Below are 25,389 nucleotides of genomic sequence, written 5' to 3'. Positions count from 1 at the left end.
GCGGCCGCGCGGACGTCACCACAGCCGTCAGCGTTTGCCGCATCCTCAGACTCACTCTGGACCAGCCGCAGTCACAGCTGCAGGACCTCTCTGGACCAGCTCAGTCGCAGACTGCGCAACCACCAGACCACTGCGGCAAACAAGCCCAGCTGAGCCAAGCAATAGCGATGGCCGACCCCGAGAAGCAGGGACCCGCTGAGAGCCGCGCCGAGGACGAGGTAATGGAGGGCGCTCAGGGTGGCGAGGATGCAGCAACCGGTGACAGTGCCACTGCACCCGCGGCCGAGGAGCCCCAGGCCCCCGCGGAGAATGCGCCCAAGCCCAAAAATGACTTTATCGAGAGCTTGCCCAATCCCGTCAAGTGCCGGGTTCTGGCGCTCAAAAAGCTGCAGAAGCGCTGCGATAAGATCGAGGCGAAATTTGACAAGGAATTCCAGGCTCTGGAGAAGAAGTACAATGATATCTACAAGCCCCTACTCGCCAAGATCCAGGAACTCACCGGAGAGATGGAGGGCTGCGCGTGGACCCTGGAGGGAGAGGATGATGAAGACGACGAGGAAGAAGAAGATGAGGAGGAGGAAGAAGAGGAGGCTGCAGCTGGCGCAACTGGGGGTCCCGACTCTGCCGAGAAGTGAGCACAGCAGCTGACAGGTGACAAATCCCCTGCCCCTTTTATTTCCGATGTCGGGAGACTTTAAAAGGCTCAGAATTTGCCCAAAATACAATGTGAATCTATTCTAACATTCCAAAAATTAAATTGAATCAAGTAGATTCTGGCTAGCCCGTTTCTAATCTAACTTTGATTTGTGTAAAACAGATGCAAAAGACGTTTTTTGTTTTGTTTTGTTTTGTTTTAAACGGCCTAATTAAACTTATTTTTTTTCTCTCCCTGCTCTTCTGTGAGAACCAGACTTGAGACTGATGAAAGGTTGTCAGTTAGATGGGAATTAAAGTGCGTCACACGTTGAAATCCATTCATCACACTACACCTTAACACCCAAGCTAAGACAGAACTCTTCTCAATGCTTAATTCTTCAGTTTCTTTACATTTCCCAGCGCAGAGGAAGAGGAACCCAAGAACGACGTCATCTTTAAGACTTTTGCTTTTGCAAACCCAGACATCAGCTTTACACTCCAGAGGAGACAAGGCATGGAGGAAGGCTGGACTGACAGCATTTACTGTTTATGTGGCTAGAAAAACTGCCATTTCAAGTTGTGAAAAATGTTTTGAATATTTGAATTTACAGAAAGAACACGGTTCCAAAAATAAGGGTGTATTCCATGTATAATATTGTCAACACGTGTTCATCTGTAATGGTCTCATGTTATCTGTTTTCTTGGTAGTGTTTGTTTACAAAATCGTAAAAATTACCCCAAATGTTTTAAGTATTAAATTCCCTTATAGCATTTTAGAAATATAATTTACTTGAAGAGATGTAGAATGTAGCAATTCTGTAAAGCATGTGTATCCAGTGTTGCCTAGTTTGACTTTGTGAAGTCTTTTTGTCTTGTAGCTTTTAGCAAGTAGCTGTGAAAACCATCAGAACTCCTCAATGAAGCTAATGTTTGGAAAAAAGTATATACTTGAAGAACCAACCCAAGTGTGTATCCCCAACCCCAGCTCAGAAATAGGAAGGATTTAAGTTTGCTTGTATTAGCTGTGCCTTCATTATTTTGCTATGTAAATGTGACTTATTAAATGGTGCATAATCAAATTTTATTGCTTGAGGACAAAAATGGCATAAAGGGAAGACTTTTGGGAAAAGACATTTAATGTAAAGGCCTTTAGCTTCTTTGTGGGTTTTGAACTATCTGTGAATCAATGTTCTGTAAAGAAACACAAACGTAAAGTTGTTTACCACTGTGGTGTTAACAAAACAGTATTTTCAAAAATAAAAAAAACTTGTTATTCTGACTGCCTGTATCGTCATCTATAAAAGTGGGTGGCAACAGTCCCTTCCTCGCAATTATTATGAAGAGAAAATCAGTTACTACACTTCAGCCCACACAGCAGCGTCTGACACCTAGGAATAATTCCCAGCTATTATTGTTATAATAAAGACAAAAGATCCTGATAGAAAACTCAACTCTCTCCCTCCCCTGCTATGCAAGAGAAAATGGTAGCTTTTTTTTTTTTAATTTCTACCTTGGTGATTCCTTATTATCAGAAAAGGATGTGGCTTGTAATTCAGAAATATAAGACATTCAAAAACTGTCTTGTTTGGGTTTCCTCCATATAAAGCCTGATTTTAATTTGCTCTCAGACAAGGTAAGAATTTAATGTGACAATATGAATGTGCGTGCATACCCACGCAAACACGCGCGCACACACACACACACACACACACACACACACACACACATATATACACGCAACGACGCCATTCTTTTCCATTTGCTGCAAGGGTTAATTACACTGCAGCAAAATCTGATGATGACGTGGGGGATGGGGGCAGTGCTAACCTGTTGCTAATGACAACAGATGGCTATGAACAACTCTAAGGTAGTGGTAACCATCTTTTTGGTCAGACCAATCCAACTGAAAGTGTGTATTATAAATTATGGTCATCATAATCATATGATTATTTTAATAAGAAAAAAGGTAATGAAAATTAACACTCACTCATTTTCAGAAATGGAAGGAGTGTCACTTAATATTTCTCTAGGTCTAGTAAGAATTAAAAAATAACTAAGTATTAGGGTCTAAACATTGGGAAATTTATTTTCTAGGTATATGATTATTAGATATAGAAAACCCAAAAGAATAAACTAGAAAACAATTAGATGCAAGTTTGAATCGACTGGTTGTCAGGTAAATATATAAAAATAAATAATCAAGGCATTAAAATATATAAGGTTTCTTTTATACTAAAAATAGTATATACATATATAAACATAAGCTAGCCTATAATAAAAATGTGTGTGATGCATATGAAAAATATGGGATTTCACAAAAAAAATCCCTGATTTAGAAGATTATCACAGAATATAAATTCTTCCAAAATTAATTTATAATTTATCACAACTCAATTCAAAACCCAAGTAGAATCTGGAATTTAATATAATTTTTATGCTGTTTATCCATAAGAATAGCTAAGACAGCTTTCAATAATTCAGAAACAAGTTAGATTTTGACTCAAGGAAACATTTTTAATGAAGAAAATACATAAAATATTTGTCAATTATTAGGTACAGAAAGGCTGAGATTAGGACACATACAGCCAAAAGAAATAAACAGACATGACAAGACAAAAAAATCAGAAAACAATCAAATCTTGGGTATTTACACTCATTTCAAATGCAAACATTAGTACTGCAAATTATATCTGTAACAGATATAGACGACAGAAAGTCAAAGATCTTAATAGCTTGACAAATCATGTTCTAAATATACTACTAAAATACAGTGAAAATAAAATTATTTTGCACTACTAAAATGAAGTGAAAATAAAATTGGCAGATATTTACATAAAATTAAAATATAACCAGAAGAGATTTACATAAAGAACCCCAGCTGATTGTTTTGAAAAGAAGAGATGCTGGGGAGGGAGACTTGTTGCTACGCCCAGATCGAGGTGAGGCAGAGCTCTGACAAGGCTGGAGACACACATGTCACAGCCGTATGCCGTGGCTGACAGGCACTATTTTATATGACATACATACTATATTTTATAGGCATGCCCATCAGGGATGTTTAGGATGGAGGTCAATTCATTTCCTCACTGAGCTGATCCTAAACGTGGGTCTCCTGAGCTGCTTATTTGAAGTGCGTCACAGCTGCACTGCAGTGTCCGCAGGACACCATCTCCTCCAGGCAAGTAAAATACTGCTTTGCAGTAAACCATTTTAACCCTTGACAGGCCAGCCAGGCCCAGCAACCGGATGTAACCAGCCAGCGGCGTACATTATCTATTCAGTGCACGATCTCAAGAGTGTGACACAGGAAGCTGCAGCACTTCAAGGCTCACAATGTAAGCTTGGTGCCTCAGCTCTGCCTGTCTGCAGGGTCGTACACACGCACGCACGTACATGGAAACAAACGTACAAACATGGAAACAGATGCTGTTTTCTTTTTGAGCTGAAAGTCATAGAACATAAAACAAACTGTTTTTAAAGCAGCAATTTCAGATGTGTACAGTGTTGTGCAAACACTACCTCTAAAGCATATTTTTGAAAATATTTTAGAAGTTCACACAGCCATTTGAACGGATCAGTACTGTGAAGAATCTTTAAAGTATGTATGAAACAAATGCAAATATTTTGAAGATACTGTGAGGATGGAGTGAAATGGGTATTCTTGTACACTGATAAGGATGAATAACCTGGTATAATTCGTTAATAAGAATCAACCCAGCAAAAATATTTGTCAACAGATTCAAAATGGCATACTTTCAAATTTATCCTTGGAATCTGATCCTTAAAAACACATTTTTTAAGGCAAAAATAATCCTTTTTTTATACAAAAGATATTTATAACACTTTTGATAAATATGGGGGAGGGCTCAAAGAATAGAGAAAGGTGGATTTAAAAAAAAACATATAAACAGAGCAAAGAGCCAAAGAAAACACATTTACATAGAAGACTATAAGACTACACAGAATGACACATACCCATGAGGCGGTTGTTGGTGTTTTGTTTGACTGATTGATTGTTTTTATTTTTTCAAGACAGGATTATATAGCTCAAGCCCTGCCCTGGAACTCACTTATGTAGGCTGGCCTCAAACTCACAAAGATTTGCTCGGCTATACCTCTCCAGCACTGGGATCAAAGGCATGAGCTGCTCATGAAGGTTTTACCACATCTTAAATGCTAAACATGCCCTGTATTCCCTAGTTCAGCATCCAGGCATTCAATTTCACACATTTGTAGTATGCGCCTAACTATACCAGCTTTCTCTTCTTAGAAAACTGTAGTCTGCCTGAGAGGAGACACAGTAAACCGTTCAGTCATGTCTTTTGCCCTGGAGGAGAGGACAGGAACTCTCAAGTTCCGCTGTGAGCTCTCAGTGGCAGGGTACAACTCCTGGAGCACAGGCCCCGAGTCAAGTCCTTTTCTTCTAGCTGAAGAGCTGGCCAAATGATGTAATTCTTTGTTTCAATTCCATCACCTGCCAAGTGGGAAGGTTTACATGCTGTCCTTAGCAGAGCAGTCCAGGAGTGGGACTGGTGTTTTCATTACCTTTTGTTCCTGTAACCATTTACTACAAACATAACTTAGCCCTCACCAACGTCCATGAGGCGTCAAGAGAGGTCATTTAGAGCCACAGCTCCATTCTTAGGTCCTTTCTATAGCATTTAGATGCCCTTTAGAACAAAGCTGGAATTTAACTGCACCAACTTAAGGTCTTTTCTTTTCCATTAGTGGTAATAACACATACTAAAGAATATAAAAAATACTTAAATCTCAGGAGTGACGTAGTACAGTTTCATCCAGATGTGACCACCACTACCACCACTAAGGAGAGACTTGGCTTAGGTAGACACCAGCAAGTGGCCACAGAAGTGCTTGTCTTTGGATGCATGCAACTCATTTGAATGGAATTTGTATTCCTCTGGTTCTTTGATCCAAACATCTTACTAGTGACAGAGCCCAGGGTTCCATACCCAACACACACACACACACACACACACACACACATACACACACACACACAAACATACACATACACACACACACACACACACACACACACACACACACACACGTTTGCTACACAAAGGGGGGGGGCAACAACCCGTAATTCTTTAACTAACCTTGTCCTATAAAAGGTCACAAGTCCATTTCAAGGGCTTCTACCTTATACTCTAGATGAAGAAATTCTACAAAGCCCAGGAAAAGCCTGAATAGGCCTCACTGGGTTTCCCTACTCAGTACACTAGCATTAGACTGCACCATCTTATCCACTAAAATTTCCTTACCATTGGTCAGGCTTCCATGCTTATACAATGAACTGTCTATGAGACCCCAAAAGGATAGAAAATAGCTACTGGACGGTCGAACACGCGGGAGTTCCTAGAGAGATGCAACCTGAGGGACACACGCTTCTTCCAGACTGTACCTCCTGAGGCATCTTCTCCTGTGTATCCAGTGTAACATTGTTACAACAAACCGGTAGAGGCAAGTGTCTGTCCCTGAAACGTGTGGCCGGCTGAAGTATAGCAATAGAACCGAAGGCAGTGGGTTATAGCAACTTTAATTTACAAGCCAGTCAGTCAGAAGCCAAGGTGAAGCCAACCTGAGGCTCCCAATTGACACCTGACAGGGGTCACAGGAGTGTGGAAACTTGAGCCCTCAGCCTGTGGGAGATGGCCATGGAACAGTGAAAGGAAAAGGTGGGTTCGAGGACTGCCGGTCATGTTTGCTCTAGAACGGCCTGCTCGCTCACTGGTAGTGTGAAATCCCTGCAGCTTCAGGAGCCACTAAGGAGACTGGCGTTATGAGAGTGCAGGAGAGCGAATGGAGTTTGTGTGTCCTGTCTTGTGACTGCTCTTAGGTTTGTGAATGATCTTTCTGGTACCATTAGAGCATCCCACAGGAGGCATTTTGTAAGAGTAGCACTGATGTCAAAGGGAGTCCAGCAACTGAAAAGCAAGACTTCTCAGCACCAGAGAATGGAAACCTACCTTCTCGTCTAACCCCCACCTATGCTGAGTCAGCTGTACAATGAAACTTCTCCCAGCAGTGCCCCACTCCTCTTTGTTTGGACAACTCAGGCTTCTCCATCACCCCACAAAACACCTTTTCATGTGTGTGTGTCCCTTCTTCCCCATTTCCTAGTGTCCAAGTGTTGGTAGGCTAGCACCTAGGTTTAACATGACCTCTCTGTCTTCACATTAGAGGACAGCAATTACATCTTCCGGAGCCCAGTTCCGGTGGCCTGTGAGAACAGCTTATCTCCCTGATTAAACGGTTTTATTGCAGTATTCCCACACAGTTTATCTTGCAACTGTTGACTCAACTGAACTGTTGATTCAGAGAAATGTCTGCTAAATAAGGAAAGTATGAGAGAAATGATTTTATAACAGTATGAAAAAGATTTCTAAGTGCATAAATAAAATTGTCGCAACCACTGACTATATTGGAAGCTGTCCTGAGCTGGGTTGCTTTTTCTTCTCAAGAGCGCACATGGCCCTGTGGAGACTAACCAGAACATGAATGAAATATTCCATCACCCCTTTTCAGGCTGCTGTCTATCCCAGTGTTAATTTCCAACAAATCTCTCCCTCTCTCTCTCTCTCTCACACACACACACACACACACACATCTAAGACTAAGTTAATACAAACAGTAAGACACCTTATGAAAGACTATAAAGTCACACGTCTTGCGGATGCCCTGTATGAAACACACTCATAGGATATTTTGTCACTCTGTGACCTTCAAAGTCTGTCCTTACACAGGCCTAGATGACACACACCTGATGCTGAAGGTGACTGCCAGTTATCACTGAGAATGAGAATTCCCAGAAAGAAGCTGCGTCTACAAATCTGAACTACTGATTTGAACGTCAGTGGTCTGGTGCGGTTAGAATATGTTCACTGCCTAATTACAGTTAATCCTGGATTAGATTTAGCCCCTTAAGCCATTCTGTGATTGGCAAACTGTTGGGCCCACCATTCTGTGATTAAGAGAAAAAAACCTCCTTTGGGATGGATTAACTTAGCAGACAGAAGTCATCAGACAGCATCTGAGGCCTCCAGGAGATACTCTCCCATCTTGCTGGAACCCATCTCTCTGAGGTTTCCAGTAATGTACTTTTTGACTTCCTTATTGAAACATGGAACCTAGTTAAATGAACTTCATGCTTACCATAAACTGGTTACTCCTTTGGCTGTAAATAAACTCTTACTCCCTTTGGGGTGAGAGCTGTGCTTTTTGGATATCAACAACACTCTAAAATAATTATAGAAAGTAGAGTATGACAAATATAAAACCCGGTGACATACTTGTTTACTCTCATGTATTCTGTTCTGTAGGTGTTGTTCCTGCATTTGGTCATAAACCAAAATGTCACCATATGTCATATAGCTGTATATGTACCTACATATGCACATGTATCTGTTATAACACAGTGACCAAAATCAGGAGTAAAGGAGAAGAACCGGAACCAAACTGTAAGCAATACTTGCTTTGTAAATTTGCCACAAATAAGCCCGTTCTTGCAAAAGAAAAATATCCTGAGGATAAACTATAATGCTAATAAAAATACCTGCTTTTTGGTCCCTTATCCAATACAGATTTTTAATGACTGCAAAATCATTTGAGTCAAGTCCTGCCACAGCCAAACATGGTGGTTTGAATGAGAATGACCCCCCATAGTCTCATTGTTTGAATGCTTGGTTCCCAGTAAGTGGAACTCTTTGGGAAGGATTAGGAGTTGCAGAGTTGTTGAAGGAAACGTGTCACTGGGCATGGGTTTTGAAGTTTTAAAAGGCTATGCTACACTCAGACACACATGCTCCCTCTCCCTCTTCCTCTGTCTACTGGATGCAGATCAAGATGGAGAGCTCTCAAACTACAGATTCAGGGCTATGTCTGTTCGCTTCCTGCCACGTAAGGAACATGACTAACCCTCTGAAACTGTAAGCAAGCCCCAGTTAGATGATTTCTTTTATAAGAGTCACCATGGTCATGCTCATACATTACAGTAGGACGACAAAGATACCAAGGTAACTATCATCTAAAGCCATTTTTGCTGTGTACATAATATTCTGGCGGCAGGATTAACACTTTCCAAAGACAACATCCTAGATTGACTGGAAGGTTCATATTACAGAAGAGGTCGCTGTGTGCTATAAGATACCATGCAAAGAGAACCCTAATCCAGAAACCTGAAGTAAAATGCTCCGGCATCTGAAACTCCAATACAACATGTTACTTATCATGTGTCTGAGTTTATATTTCTAGATTGGGGATGCTCAGCTGCTGAAGTCGATGAAAATATCCACATGCATAAAAACAGGAAGCTGCGGTGCTTGATCCGGAATATATTAGGTGAAAAAAAGATTATCAAACCTGCACTAGCTTCTAGCTCTTTTGTAAAAATGCGTCAATAAAAATTAAGTCAATAAAAAATAAAACTATCAGCTTGTCTATCATCTCTTTCTCTTTTCAAAGGAAGGAAATAAAGGTGGATCACTTGTCACAGGTTCTCTGTCAGCAGCTTCACAATTATTTAGAGTAGGAAAACTAAAGCCTGAAGTCAGCTTAGGAATTAAAATTCTCCAGATTTCTTAGGCAAACAAGAATCCAAAGACAAGCTGTGCCTGCAGAAACTTTCTGTTAGAACCGCAGTGATACGGAAAGGGTGGAAGGCTGTAGGTCCCAAGCCTGATGTTTACACTGCTGTGTTTTGAAACTGCCTCAGTTTATGACCTTCCTTGTTCCGCTGCAGTACAACTGCCTCGACATGGGAACGTGGAACCTGTGATAACCTAGCACCATGTTTCTAGGCCACAGTCACTTAAACTGGGCTCTAGAATAAGCTATCTCTTATTCACTTTGAAGTAAGAGCTGTGGGTTGTATGTGTGTGGGGGGTCAATACTTACAAATAAAATCTTGTGATTCTACAGTTTAACTTGCAGCCTAATTGAAGCCCTGCTTCCCTGTGTCCAGCTTCCCTTACTCACAGCCTTCCCCCTTGGAGAAAAGCATTTTCTCATCCTCCAGGTCCCTTGCTTTTCTCACACAAGCTCTACTGATAGCCAATGAGGGTGGCAACAACACAGAAATTCTCACCGAAGTGGCTTGACTTGCAATCTAATTATACAGGTCCTCCTAAAAAATGTGTATTTTCTTTTAACATTTCTATCAATTTCCCACTTCAAGTGACTTCAAAGTCACTGTCAACTGAGGCTGGCAGGCATAACCGAAGATTTCTAATGAGACTTCTTTCCTGAGACCCACGCCAATTTGCTGCTTTAAATAACTCCCTAAGTATTATCAGCCAGACAGCCAAAGTAATAGATAGATTCAAAACAGAACTTCCCTTGACGAACCACCTTTATTTATAGTCTGTTATCTATTATATAGCTACCCAAATCAGAAACTGTGGCACGGTTACCAGTTCAAGCCTTACTCACACATAATCAGACACCTACTACTGGTGCCATTCATGTATTATCAACTTGATATTTCTACAACTTCCACCCTGGCCCTTGCCATTCTTTATCTGAGCTAGCTCAATGGCCTCCTCTCAGATCTCTGTACACACTGTCTAATTCTATAAGGTCATTAAAGCTATCTTTCTAATCTGAGGCCAGTTATCTTTCAATCCGAGCCCTGTTCCAGGCTTTGCCAGTCTTCACTATAGACCTCCTACGCCCACCACATCCTGGCCCACTCACGAATTCTTAATAATCTCCATCCTCTATCAACCCGGCAAATTCTGACTCACACATTCACCAGCCTAAACTATGGCCCAAACATCTGCACTCCTAAATGCCTTATAAAAAGTCCGTTGCTTCTCTCCTACTTCCATGGCACTTGACATTTAACTCATATACCATATACTATGATCTGTCACTTATCTGTGTACATTCTCGACTCTCACATTGAAGGAAGGATAGAAACTAGTCATCTCCTATGGTCTGCAGCATGATGGGCGCACAGCAAACATCCAGTGTTTGTAGATGAATGTGCAGATTATAACTGTTCAACATAAAACTAAATAAAACAAAATATTTACCTCCCTCTCACAAGATAACCCAGGGACTGAGATTCATCCTGAAAAACTCAGCTAAGTCTTCAAACCTGAATTACGAATCTCACCTTAAAAATAGTTAAGTCACCACTGAGACATTCTGGGACGTATATGTGTTTTGTTTTGACCTAAGGTCCTGGGTTATTGTCTCTGCCATACTCTGACCTGCCTGGGTAATAACAGATGATAAGATACCCACTTCAGAAGGGATTCTGATCCACACTAAGAATGTAACGCAGTCTGAGAACCATATAAGTACACCTTGCTGAGTTTCCCACTCACTATTAGGATTGGAAACACAAGGGAAGACTCTATAAAACCCAAACCAGACAGGATTTGGAGACACAAAAGCTCATTTCCCTCAACTTGCGTGTCTCTTCATTGGCATCCCACAAAAGTGACTATTTCTCTGAGTTCTGTGAATCAAACAAATTAATCTTTATGGGAAGGGTGGGCATAGAGGAAACTCCATTTATAGGCCAGTCACTCAGAAGCACAGGTAAAGGAACCCAAGGCTTGGGGCCTCTGAAGATATTTTTGAGGAGTAAGTCCCAAAATGAGTCTTCAGATAGCCACATCTGAATTGTACCTTCTAAAGGCGTGTGTGTTGAAGTTTAGTCCCTAGCTTGTGTTGTGATGAATCACAACAGTACCAACTTTACCAATGGGTTTACCCATTACAGAGTTCATATTAATGGGGCCGTGAGGAGATGGCCCTAATGGAGGAAGTAGGCTACTAGGGCTCATCATTGAAGGATGAATCTTGCTCCTGTCCTCCTATAGCCTCTCTGCATGTCTGGCTCCCACGGAAGAGGTGGCTCCCCTGCACCATACCCTGCTACCATGATGCTCTGCCAGCTTATGTTTGACTGTGAGCCAAAACCTTTATTCTTTAGGTTATTTTTCTCAGGTTATTTGTAGTAACTGTGATAAAAAGTCTCATTATCACAACAGTGCAGATCACAACTGAGCTGGGTTAATGAGCACAGAGCTGCTGTCTGGAATGGAGTTAATTGCTTGTTTACTGTGAGGTGGAAATCCTGACAACTTTCAGGGTTGAAAAGCAATTAGTTGTGAAAGTATAGCACCAAGGGCTCTGAGTCAGCTTCTCCTTCTACACACACACTGAAAGTTTTTATTTGTTCAACACATATTTATATAGCATTTTAGCACTAGGCATTCTACTAGATAGGAGAAACCCTGTGCTGTTCATTCATTTTGTAATTCAAATACCTTCATTCATAAAGTTTTCTATATATTACAGGATTCACAGGACTATCCCATGAGATACGAAGGGTGATTTTTATCATCTTTGCTTTATAGATGAGATATCTAAAAGCAAACAGTTTATGTGACTTAGTGACTTACTCAGCTTCAAAGCCAAAAGGATGCAGATCTGTAGCTAAACAGATATCCACCAAATTCCTTGGCTTGCCCTGCCATTAAAAATTCTCTACAGTCTTCAAGTTCCTGCTCTATTTCCCTCACCTTCTCTATAGAGAAATTAAAGTATAACTTTAATCCTAGTTTAACACATCAAACTTCAGGTAAGTAAAACACCCTCATCTTCATCAGCCCAAGGTCAGGACTAACCTGTTGTCCTTGCACACGGCCACTCTGTCTCCCCCGGGTATCAATTTCTTCTGTTCTATCACCCCATAGCTTTCTCGGCACACCTTCAAAGCAGAAAAAGATGTGTTTCCATTTCTTGTTAACTAACATTTGCCACTCTAGAACCCAAAGGACTCAGGAGAAATTAGGAATACATATAATTTCATAACCATGTTTACCAGAAATCCGGGGTAGGATAAAAATCGGAGTCAGAAAATATCAACATCTTAAAAACATTATAAGCCATGGAGTAAAGGAATCAAGAGCGAGTGACACAAGCTGTAGAAATGTGAAAAGAAGACCAATCTTCTGGCAGTTTTCCTAAGTGCACAGATAAACAGATTCCTCTCTGTAACACATTTACTGAATTCAAGATATGCTGACTGAAAGTCTCTGGTTCTGCTGTTTTGTTGGAAAGCTAATGTTAATCATGACCTGCCATCACCATGAAGAACAGCCACAGTCATACATTCAGGAGTGCATACCGTGAAGTTGAGGCAAAAGGTCTCTTCGATGTCTTCGCCAGGATAATCTAGAAGCTCTTGAAGACTCCTAGTCACGGAAGTAAAGGAAAAGAGCCACGTCAAACGTTGCAATCATGACTCTACCTCATTTAGCTCCAGGCTATTTGCCAAGGAAACTAAAAAAGAAAAGTCTATAGTGAATAAAAATTCAGAAAATAGAAAGCCATGTACCCAAACCTTGGGGGGCTAAAGGAGCAGACGTACTGACTCCCATCCCTCCTGACATATATCCCTAAACTGACAAAGGAACCAAGATGGGTTTATCTGTGACACACTTATGTTTGCTCCTCCTTAGCATTGCTTACTGTATACGTGCTTACTATATACATATATACACAAGAACAAGGTATTCTAATGGCCCCATAGACTGGTTTTGCCCCCATACATTAGGAGAATAATCCTAATGCCATTAAAAAAAAAAAAAAAGGCTACAAAGTCACTTGGTCCCCACTTGGTGGCTCTGTTTGGTTAGGTTTAGAAGGTGTGGCCTTGCTGGGGGAAGTATCATTGGGGAACTTGGAAGTCTCAAAGCCACTATGATTCCCAGTCTGCTGTGTCTGTTTCCTGGTTGAGGGCTGAGACATAAGCTCCCAGCTGTCCCTGTCACCATGTCTGCTACCTGCTGCTGTGCACCCCTGCAAGGACGGACTCCTAGCTCTCTGAAACTGGAAGCCCAGAAAGCTCTTCATGACTTTATATCACCACAAAAGAAAAGTTATTCATACAGTCACCTTATCCAGATGGGACCTGATCACACAAACCACAATTCCAAATGTTGAAATCCTCAAACATCAGGATCCCTAATGTCTAAACTAAAATTCCTAATGTCCAAAATCTCAAATACAATTCCAATAAAACTAATTTAAAAAAGAGACCTTTGGGATTGGTGGGTGTGGCTCGACCAGCACACTACAGTTCCTAGTTCAATAGGCAGTCCTAAAATTGATGAGGAACAAAACAACCCCCAGAAACAGACAGAAAAGACACTTAAAGCAATTGCTTCCACTCTTAAAGGAGGGTTTGGAAAACATGACACAAGACTGTACTTAGGAAACCACTAAAAAACACAAAACGGGCAAATAATAGAGGCTTTCAGAAGCATCAACCCTGGAATGAATGAACCCCTGTTGCGCAGGTGCAATGGAGAAGATCTCACACACATTATTCACAAACGAATACCTTAAAAAGAATGAATTGGAAAAGCAAGTAGCACCTGCTTGGTAGGTGTGAACAGCAGCTTACGTGTGGCAGGTGGAAATAAAGGGCAGTGCAAAGCCTCTGAAGAGAAGATTCAGCATTACACTGGGTCACCCGAAGAGCTAGGATCTTGGGAAGTTTTATCTTTTCATAAATACTTATGTATAAAAAGGAAATACCTTTCCTTCTGAGAGAGACTACACAATGGTACTTTTCCCAGCTTTCCTCTTGCTGGGTCAAATCATTAACATGGCAGGCTTCTGAGGAAAACATCTAAAATGCCACACACCAGCCTCTGCCTAGGAAGAGACAGGCAAGCTCTGCAAGTCAGACCTGCTGTGCTCTACTCCCTTCTGCCTCTCCTCACAGGTTATGCAAAGCCTTGTGGCTGTGTGAGATAATGTCAAAACAATGGGGTGAGTCAGCAATGAGGAAGGACTGCAGAGAAAGCAAACCAAAGAGCCACCTGAAGGAAAAGTTCCTTCCATGGAACCGGAGTCTAGCACCAGGTACCCAGCCAAAACCACACCCCAAAATATCCACTTTTCAGACAGGGTTGCAAAGCAAAGAGCAGCCACATCTCTTACTTCAACTTTCTCTTCAGCAACCAAATAAAATCCAGCCTGTTGTGTCTCCTCCACTTCTTTTCGTATTCTAAGTTTCTCGGTGCTCCCATCCCACTATTCCTGAATTCTTAGTATCCTAGGTAAGCATGGCAGTCTCTTTTCTAGAGGGTATTTTAGAAACTTCTCCTTTCATCTTTAAGTAATGTTGTTTTTTTTTTTTTTGGTTTTTGGGGTTCCACCCCCTCTGGCACTAGGGACTAAACCTAGGCTATACCCCTAAGCTCAGTACACACACTATTTTCTGAGATATTATTGCTTTGAACCAGCTGTGAAATGGAAGTGAGTTTTAAGCTCCTGGTTCTTCTGCCCCAGCCTCCTGCATGCTGGGACTACAGATGTTCACTACTGTGGCAGGTAGGCTTGTTGCTTTATACTGCTGAACTGAAAACTCAGAGGCTTTGGGATGCTACACAAACATGGTGGAACCGAGCTATATCAGCAGCCCCTGCTCCAACTTAAACCAGCACCTCTTCCTCTAAGAAGAAGCCACTCCCTCCCTCTCCCTCCCTCCATCCCTCCCTCCCTCCTTTCCCTTCCTCTGAAGCCAGCTGTGTGTTTGTTTGCTACCCAAAAGCAACACAGAGGAACTCAAGAAAAAGGGGGCACTTATGCAAAGAAATTAGAGTAACATAAAAGCAGGGCTTGACTACTTTGAAAAGCATTCTGACAGCCCCTCTAAAAGCTAAATATGGAATTAGTATATGAATCAGTAATGCCATTCCTAGGCGTACATCAAAGTAACAAAAGTTTTTGCCTACACATAAACCTGTATATATAAATGTTCTCAGTAACACCGCTCACAGTAGTTCCAAAGCGGAAACATTTTAAGTGTCCATCAACTGAAGAACAGAGAAACAAAATATGATGTATATGTACAAAGGAGTATTACACAATAGGCTAACACACAATGGTGTGGTAGACCACAGAATGGTGCACCATGGAGTATTATCAGCCAGTCTGAAAAATGAAACACCAATTCATGTTATAACAGGACAAATCTGGGAAACATACCAAATGAAATAGATAAACTGAACAACACTTATGATTCCATTTTAAAAAAAATATCCAGAGTAGCTAGGCATGATAGCACACATATTTAATCCTAGCACTCAGGAGGCAAAGACTGTGAGTTTGAAGACACCTTCCATCTGCATAGTTAGTTGCAGACCAGTCAGGGCTACATAATGGAACCTTGTTTCAAAAAAACAAACAAAAACTAGAATAGGCAGACTGACAGAGGGGAAGGCAGACTGGTGTTTACCTAGGACTCATGATATGGAGACCAGGGTAACATAGCAATGTCAGGATGGTTTTCTTTCTTTCTTTTTTAAATATTATTTAATGTACATGAGTACACTGTAGTTGTCTTCAGACACATCAGAACTGAACAACACTGGGCTATCAGATCCCATTGCAGATGGTTGTGAGCCACCATGTGGTTGCTGGGAATTGAACTCAGGACCTCTGGAAGAGCAAAGTCAGAGCTCTAACCACTGAGCCATCTCTTTAGCTCCCAGGCTGCTTTTCAGGTGAAGAAAATATTTTAGAACTGACTACAGTGATGGCCACACAACTCTGAATACACTAAAGTATATTTTAAATACTCTTTACATGGGTCAGTTGTATAGTTTGTAAATTATCTATCACTTTATCAATAAATTTTTTCAAAGTCTCTCACTTCAATAATCTCCCTCACTGTTATCTCTGAACCAAGGCAAGGCTCAGTTTCCTCTTTTATTTTCCCCCTTCGCTGCAAAATAATGAAAGCAGAGATTATTAACTATTCCTGAGGAGCTAATATGCCCCACCCCACTCTCCATTTTGAGGTTTACTTGTTTTATGTGTGGGGGCATTTTTGCCTGCATGTTTGTCTACGCATGCCTGATGCTTGTGCAAACCCAGATGTGAGCACTGAATCCCCTGTAGCTGGAGTTACAGATGGTTGTGAACCACTATGTGGTTCCTGGGAATCAAACCCAGGTCTTCTGAAAGAGCATCTGATGCTCGTAACCACTGGGCCATCTCTACAGGACCAAGCCTCTCCTTAATTTCCTCACTTGTCTACGCAGTGACAAAGGCAACGCTTTACACGATACTGTGTGATCTACAGTGTTTGAATGCACCCAAACTTGCACATATATTGCTTTCCATCTTCGCTCCCGGACTAGAGCGACGGGGGCAGGTGGCCACACCATCAGCCTAACTTTTAGCTCTTTACCTTCCTTCAGTTGGTGACAGCTCCTTCAAGTCCTCCAAGCTGGGCTTTACATTCAGTAACTTCTTGTAGAGAGCCAACGGGAAGTGGAGGTCAACCACAGTGGAGTTGTAGATAGCTAATCCACAGGTTATGCCAATCAAGTGAAACCAGTTGTGCTCTACAAAACACTGTTAGGGAACACACAACGTATTAGAAAGAAATATTTTCTGAAGACTCTGAAACACTCTACTACCCATTCAAAATATTTCATTATATTAGAATAAAGCCCTGTTTATGTTTACACTCTGAGGCAGAGAAACTTCCCTAGTCAAAATTCATTAGTGTTAATATATGCAATGTAGACCCAGTCAAGCAGCCATAATTGACAATAAATAGCTTCGCAGTCTCTCCAGCAGAACGGCAGACTGCTCTGTGATGATGAAACAGTTGTATTGTGTACTGCCCATTACCATAGCCACTGGCTGCATGTATCTACAAAGCACATGAAATGTGAATAGTGATAAATATTTATTATCAATTATAATTTAATTTTAATCATCAGACATGATGATTTCAAGGACTGAGCAAGATCTATTCCAGCATATAGCAAGGCATTGTTGACTACCAAGTCCCTAAGATGTAAGCCAGTCTAACAAAACCTTTTATATAATACACGTTTATATTATTAGTTCTAGTCTTCTAGAGAACTCTGACTTACTCAATCCCCACAATCACAGTTTCCAGTATCTGGGGATTGTTCTGCCTAACTCATTCTCTGGCATCTGCACTTCAGGATTTCTTCTGCCTTGGCCTACAGACCATATAGTGGATGGCAATGTTTTCACTTCTCTCAATGCTTAAAGAACCCAAAAATATATCTAGCACTGGTTCTGCCTTTGAGCTGCTCCAATCCCTGGGCTGACCAGGTCAGTCTGTCTCTCCTATCCATACATGTGGAATTCTATGTAGGTCCTCTTCTCATCTTGATCCTGAGCTATGAGAGAGGATGGGAAGAGCTAAGGTAATAACACTATTTTACTTTGTTATGTGTGTGGCTCTTTTCCCTGCATGTATGTCTCTAGACACATGCATGCCTGATGCCTGAGGAGGTAACAGAGAACATCCCCTAGAATTTGCGATGCATCACCGTGCAGATACTGGGAGCCAAACCTGGGTCCTGTGTAAGAGCAGGCCAGTGCTTCTACCCACTTCCCCACCCTCCACCTCCTGAAACTAATTCAGCACACTCCTTTTTAACCTTTGTGTATACTGTGCCCTGGATCTTACCACTAGAAATGATACTAGGGCTCATGGCTGACAAAATGCACTATGAATCTTGAAAATAGGTCAACCGTGAAGGCTGGACATGTTGAGCATTTTAGTGGTTAATTTTGCAATGATAGAAAGCCAAGGGCTAGTCTGATAACAAGCAGGAAGTTCAGTATAAATGGTACACTTAATTGTGACATTATGAACTTACTGTGTCTGAAAACCACAAGAGATTTGAATCTTGATAGTAGGTAAACATCCCATAAATGGGATTCAAAAGTTCTTTTAGCAGCAAAAGAAAGAACTCCTTCGTAACACCACCAGCATCTACTCCTTCTTCCCCATCAAAGATTACCTTGAAACATGAAAACAAAATGAATACTTCAAAGAAAAAGATGGCCAGCCAAAGACTCAACTATTCGACAAAGTAAGAGAGGACTGTTTGAATAACTGATTGAAAACAGTGGCTGTGTGTTATAAAACCCAGAAATTCTAGGGAGAACAATCAGATAGACTAGTAAGATTATTAGAGTCTTTGAAAAATTTCCTTTTTATAAGGTAGTTGAACACACAGAAAAGCAAGTGTTCTCACACTGAGCTATACCTCTAGCACTATTCTAAGAAAAATTTTGTCCAGAATGGCTGTGAACCTACATTCTCCTGATTAGCTGGGATTAGAGCTAGATATATGCGTCCTATTAGGAGATTTTGAAAATGGTAACAATGTGAGCTGTTGAACAAATCAATTTAATCTCTTGTGGACTGTGGTTCTGAAACCAGCATTTATGAGGTAATTTGCAAGAGACAGAAATCATTAACTATTAAGTAATTCATTAACTATTCCTCAGGATATCACACAGCCTAGCAAGCAGTCTTACACACTAATGCACAGTCTATGGGAAGAGATACTTTATTACTAATTACAAGTTGAGCTCGCATTTACTGCTACGCCAATAGCTTTCAAGAGGACTTCCCACTTTGCTGTTTCTCCATTTCTCATTTACCTTCTCATCTTCCTAGCTGAGAGCCTGGCTGTTGTATTTTGTCAAAGCCTTACATCTTACATGACTGTTTTTGACAGTCTAGAGCAGGCACACTACAGAGAGCAGAGGCAGGACCAAATGCTCATTTAACAAGCCAATAGCATTTAACCTAACACTACAATGAGATGCTCTTTCTGGTGACTCACAAAAGGAGGTGATTAGATTCTTGTAAAAAAAGGAAAGAAAGAAAGAAAGAAAGAGAGAAAGAAAGAAAGAAAGAAAGAAAGAAAGAAAGAAAGAAAGGAAGGAAGGAAGGAAGGAAGGAAGGAAGGAAGAAAGAAAGAAAAAAAGAAAAGGGAGGGAGGGAGGGAGGGAAGGAGGGAGGGATGGAGAAGCAAGCAAAGAATGGCTGCCCTCCCTATCCTAGTAAGCTCTCTGCTTGCTGCAGAGATACTAAAGGAATGCAGGGGAGGGGCTCACTTTGAGAGGCTTCTTCAAATCAATGTCAGAGTGAATGCTCAGCTCTCTCAGGGCATCTCCCACAAGGTGGTTCCTGCGGACATGAAGGACCAGGAAGGGGCTTCTGGCCAGCAGAGGCTCCAGGGTAAGAAGCATGAAGACATTCTGCAGGTTGGCTCCATTGACTGCCACCTGGAATGGAACAGAGAAACTTCGTGAGTACAGCACACAGTCTGAAGAATGTGAAGTATTAGCATGTGAAGCACCAGAAATGGCTGACTTTGTTTCCATTTTGCCTTTTCTCCAAAGCCTTAACTTTTTCCACTACTTATATTTACAGGCTATCTAAATCTTTCTAATCCGGACTCAACAAGATTAGCTGAAATAATTTGTGAGTTATATGTTCTAATTAAGTAGGCCAAGTAAAGCGATTTCAATTCGTTATAACAATACGATTGAAGAATCATGGCAGAGGACATGAAAACACGATTCTCCGAACAGCAGAAAAAGAAACCAACAGGCAGTGTGGAAAGTGTCCATTTCAGCAGAAAACCTGCAACTCAACAGAATCAACACTACATCCATATGAAAGCAGATATAAGTAGAGATAGAGACAAAACCGGAGAAGGACAGAAAGACAAATGAAGACAAGCCCACTCACAGCAGGGCTCGGGATTTCTATTGTCTCTGTATAGATTCGAACAAAATATATTATATTTTATAATAAAGTGCAAAATAAATCAAACCATTAAACAATTCATTTTTAATTCATTAAAGATCACCCTTTAATCCCCCTTGCATCAACTCAGCAAAATGTGCCCCCCCAAGCCTGGGAACTGATTTTGCATAACTATTGAACTAATAATGGTTTTATATCATTTTAAAGGTTGGGTATAATATTTACAATGTAAGAAAATATATGAAATTCAAGCTTTAATTTACATATTTACAAATTTGCTTTAATTTTGGGGTGATTTGATATTCTAACACTTTTTTTTTAAACTCCTTTTTCTTTTTCTGAGGCTGCTGTCTACAAAAGAGATAAATAGTTCTTAATAGAGACACAGGGTCCACAAAGCTTCAAGTGTTTACTATCTGGCAGAAACAGAAAATACCTATCGCTCCAAGTCTACATGAATACACACTGAACATAAAATTACTGAAGCTGGCATGGTGGTACACACCTGTAATCTTAGCAACAGGGGCCTGGAGAGAGGCCAAGACTGCAAAGCAATCTTACACAGTGCAGTCAAAACCAGCCTGGAAAGAAACTCAACCGCTAGATGAAAAAGACCTTGACAGTGAAATGTGTAAGACGCACGGGTAGAAAGTGGAATCCTAACCCAGAAGACTGAAAGATGAGTCTGATGCAGCAGAGCAATCATCTGCCAAAAGCAAGACAGAGATTCAATACAACCTCCATCAAAACTTTTACGTAAAAAAATCACTTTATTTTCTGTCTATTGATACAATTTACATACTCCTATAATAGTATTATTTGATATATTTTATGCAGAAGAATAAAGAGAAAAAATTCAGATTACAGAAATAAACCCACATAGCTAGACTCCTCACCTTTGACAAAGATGTTAAAAACACACATAGAAAAAGACAGCCTCTTCAACTGGAAAAGCTGGATAATCACATGAATAGAAAAAGAAAGAAAAAGGAAAGAAAAAAAACCCAACTAGATCTGAGTCTCTCATCCTTGTATAAAAATCAGCTCAAAATAGATCAAAGAGTCCTTCATATAAGACTTGGAAAATACTACAGAAAAGGTAGATTAAAAAATATTTCAAAATAGAGACACAGCCAAGGGCTTTCATAAGAAATAACTCTAAAGAGTTCACTGATAGGATTGCCTGAAAATATGACATTTGCAGAAAAGAGTCTGGAGGGGAATGCTAAGCAAGACACCAAACGCAGGAGGAAACATCCATCCGGCTTTCATAAGCACAATATATGTTTAACTGTAAACATTTACGTGGAAGGAAGAAGGGAACTTAGAGAGTAGAAGAGGCCTAACTGGGGGCAAGACAGTAACAGAAGAAAAGGTGAAAGGAGGGAAAGGTATTTTATCGGAGGAGAGCAGAGAGAGTACGGCTCAGAGGGAGATAGAGGGTAATGCAAAAAAAAAAAAAAAAAAAAAAAGCAAAGAACAAAGTATCCTCTCTCTCTCTCTCTCTCTCTCTCTCTCTCTCTCTCACACACACACACACACACACACACACACATACCTCACACACACACACACACATGCTCACAAGAGCACACACAAAATTTATATACACATAATATTGTATGTGCGTGCGTGCGTGCCTGCGTGCGTGCGTGTGTGTGCGTGCATGTGTGACAATATACTCCATTTCCAACCAGAATTTTTTTCAAAAGAAGCCTGGACTATAATTAGAGCCTTTCTCAAAAAATAAAATAATAAAATCATTTAAAAATATAACTCTTTAAAGTCATAGTAAGAATTCACTCAGAAACACCCTTTCCACTAGGAGAAATTACAACTGAATGTGGACAATGATAATGGCAATAGGAGGAGACAGTCCTGAGGAAGCCACCTGCATCTGTAACTCGGCATCAGTCTGCAGCATCTTGGTCTTGGCTTGGGCATCAAAGATGAAAGGATAGGAACAAAGGGTTACAGCATCCTGTAAGAAAACACATCGTTGCTGTTATTACAGCATCTACAGAGAACACTGGAGATACATACGCACAACCAAAAGGCATTATTTACCTGCATGATAGACGGTCTGGCCTTCTGTAAAGGATAGAAAAGACAATTCTTACTTGAATTATAAAAGCATAATTTTATCCATCCCCATATATATATTATATATATATATATATATATATATATATATATATATATATATAACAAATCTTTTCACATTATCTGGTTATTCAGTCATCAACCTAATTCCATTTCAATAGCTAACAATGTTTTGATGAGAGCTTGAAGACATGTTTTGATGGGCAAAGACTGAAAAAAAAAGCGAAAATAATTTCTTAAAAAAGTAAAAGACCCTTAAAGGTCATTTTCATACTTCATGGGATTGAATTCTCTTCGTACAAAATCTAACTGCACTTGGCAGAGTGGCACAGGCCTGTGACCTAGCACCTGTGAAACTGAGCTGGTGGAACTGCCAGCTGAGGGCCAGCCTGGGGCTACAGAGCAAATGTGAGGCTAACACTCAGGATTCCAGATTAGAGCTGCTCAATCCGGAATGCAAGCAACACTTTCTGTCTCCTGAATACATGCTTAGAGGAACCACACAGTAATAATTACATTAGATTGAAGTATTTTGCCCTTAAAAGATGCTCTATGAATTTGGTTATGATTCTAAATTTGAGAAGAGTCATGGAAAACAAATTCAGCCACAACAGAAATGTTTGTAACAAGTACAGTACAGTTTTATGTCAGGAAAATGAGGGAAACTTGTGGAGGTCAGGCTGCTGTCATTGAATTCCTCCAAAATGTGAGCCCTTTTCCTTCCGGGTTATGCCCTGTTACAAAGCCACAGCTGGCTTAGTGTAAAGATAGGCAGGAAACAATGACACTGCAACTTATGTGCAAGTACGTGCCACACCGTCCAGCACTGACCAGCGGGTGTACTCATAAGTAGATGACACTTATCAACACAGACCACGAACTTAACACACGGTGGATTGAAACACAATATGTAGAAAACCAGGCAGGAGAACTTATCAGACACCACAAGCCAATAGAAGTGCACCGTACCTACCTGGACCCCACAGAAAGAAGGATATATAACAAGGAGGTAGTAAAAGAGCCCAGTCACTGAGCAGCCCGTGAACATTTCACGGGACTGACTGCCAGGTAGAGAATTACTAGCTGTCCCTGGGGCTTCAACTCAGCAAACATGGCCCATCTGAGTAGTTATCTGTCCATCCATCCGCCTACCTTTTTGTCTGTGTACCAGGACATCTATCTGAACCAAGTCCTGTACCTCACGATAATGATTCTACAGCCCTGAAGCTGAGCTTGATGCTATCTCTCACTGTTGATTCTATGGCTCAGTTCTGCTGGCCTCCAGTAGCAATCTAACTGGACTCAACCGCCCTGCAAGTACCTGCAGTAGGGTTCTCGGAACCTGCTTCTCATATGGCCTGTGAACTCCTCTTGAACTCTTCTGAAATAGATATGCAACCTGTGTATACACTATGCAAAATGTCACTTTGGTTTTCACAGGCACGACTAATAATTAAGGCTAGCATAAAAGAGCTTGAAAATTACTAGTGGCCAGCCACTGGGATAGCTAGCTCTTATGGTCAATTTACAATCTTCTGAGAAGCATGTTGGATCTATTGGTAAGGGTTAAGAGAGGAAGCAACGTGGAAGTGTGAAACATCATTCTGTGGGCTGGGGTCCTGGCCAGAATAAAAGGTGAGAATGTCAGGTGAAGGGAGTAGCTCAGCTATTGGAGCGCATGCCTTGCACGTGTAAAACCTCCAGTCTCATTCCCAGCACTACACAGACTGATGGTGGTGCATGCTTACGATCCTCTCACTCAGAGAGAGCAGGAGAGGGGATAGAAGGAGTTCAAGGTCACTCTCTGACTTTGAGGCCAGACTGGGCTACAGGAGGGCCTATCACAAAAATAAAAAAGGAAAGAGACAGAGAGAGAGAGAGAGAGAGAGAGAGAGAGAGAGGGCGAGCGCCATCTCAGGAACTGAATTCTGAAAGATACCATGAACTCGGCTGCTCCCAATACTGTGCCTCATCCACCATGAGGGACTGCATCCCTTTGAACCCTTTAAATTGCTTTTTTTTTTCAGGCTTACAGCCAAGCGATGTGGAAAATGACTAGTAAATGTGAATTCACTGTTGCTTAGTGCACTGATACTACAGAGAGACACAATCATATCTGCCTGTTTCCAGCATAGTGTGCTCTTGACAGTTATGTAATAAATATCTTTAACAGAAACCCAAAAAAATGAGCAATAAAGATCATTTTGATTTGCGATATTTATCAAAAGAAAACAATGAGCGAAATTCATGCTGAGAGACCTGAGCGCCGCTGAGCTGCTGTCACTTTAATGTCTCCTAGAATGTTCTGTGTTCTTAAAAATGATTTTCTGAACAGCATAAGAACACTCTGAAAGATCTCTTCTTACGTGTGTGTGGTGTGTGTAATCACACAATTTACACTTATCTGTTAATGACTTCGGGGGTGAATTATAAACACTTAACTGTGTGAGTACAGTGAGAAGAGAAAAAGAAATATTTGCCTGGTACATGCTGCGTTTACTAAGGAAAAAGCCACTGCTTCTGTAGCTTGCTCCATGAATATGATTTAACAGCAGAGAGAGAAAAGAAGCTGAGTCATTCCCAAAGGCCTGTGGGAGAATCAAGCCTGTGCCTGGTGGCGGAAGTTCTTCTCTAGAACGCTGGAACACTTGCTTCCAGGGGACACACTAGCTCACCACTCTGAGCCAGTGCAGCTCAGCCTTTGGCTGACTATATTTTCTTATTTAATTTGGTTTATGTATATTATATGAATAAGAACCTTTTGTGTTTATGCATATTTAAATGAAGTCATGTCACAGCAAAATTAATTAAAATCCATCCTATTGAAACTTTAGAACTATATTCCTTGAGGGGGTCTTAGAACATTCCTCTACACTGAGAAACACCAGAGACAATTCCAGTCCAGGGAACCAAGTCTGGACCATATAATGGAGGTCAATGCACACATAATGCAGGTCACTCTTATTTACTCTCATGCTAATATATCAAAATATTTGGAAATTAAGTATTGAATTGGTCACCTCTTATATAAGGAT

General features: G+C 40.9%; 2 protein-coding genes across 4 annotated transcripts in view; one reads left to right on the top strand and one right to left on the bottom strand.

Annotated features, from left to right (window-relative positions):
- Herc3 (HECT and RLD domain containing E3 ubiquitin protein ligase 3) overlaps window positions 1-25,389 on the bottom strand; it is a 90,002-nt gene that overhangs the window by 17,680 nt on the left and 46,933 nt on the right. Inside the window, 8 exon segments of one of the 3 annotated variants that reach the window (NM_001446373.1) lie at window positions 54-5,110; window positions 12,300-12,382; window positions 12,803-12,869; window positions 16,883-17,049; window positions 18,342-18,485; window positions 19,594-19,764; window positions 22,143-22,232; window positions 22,319-22,342. In NM_001446373.1, the coding sequence (NP_001433302.1) occupies window positions 5,107-5,110; window positions 12,300-12,382; window positions 12,803-12,869; window positions 16,883-17,049; window positions 18,342-18,485; window positions 19,594-19,764; window positions 22,143-22,232; window positions 22,319-22,342 (750 nt within the window). In that variant the 3' untranslated portion in view covers window positions 54-5,106. 3 annotated transcript variants of the gene reach the window in all.
- Nap1l5 (nucleosome assembly protein 1-like 5) lies at window positions 45-1,912 on the top strand. The gene is given in 2 exon segments (NM_001044293.1): window positions 45-651; window positions 911-1,912. A coding segment is annotated over 1 exon segment (468 nt). The 5' UTR covers window positions 45-167; the 3' UTR covers window positions 636-651; window positions 911-1,912.

Source organism: Rattus norvegicus, chromosome 4, assembly GCF_021556685.1.
Source record: "Rattus norvegicus strain SHRSP/BbbUtx chromosome 4, alternate assembly SHRSP_T2T, whole genome shotgun sequence".
NCBI lineage: Eukaryota > Metazoa > Chordata > Mammalia > Rodentia > Muridae > Rattus > Rattus norvegicus.
This window is presented reverse-complemented; position numbering and strand designations above follow the sequence as displayed.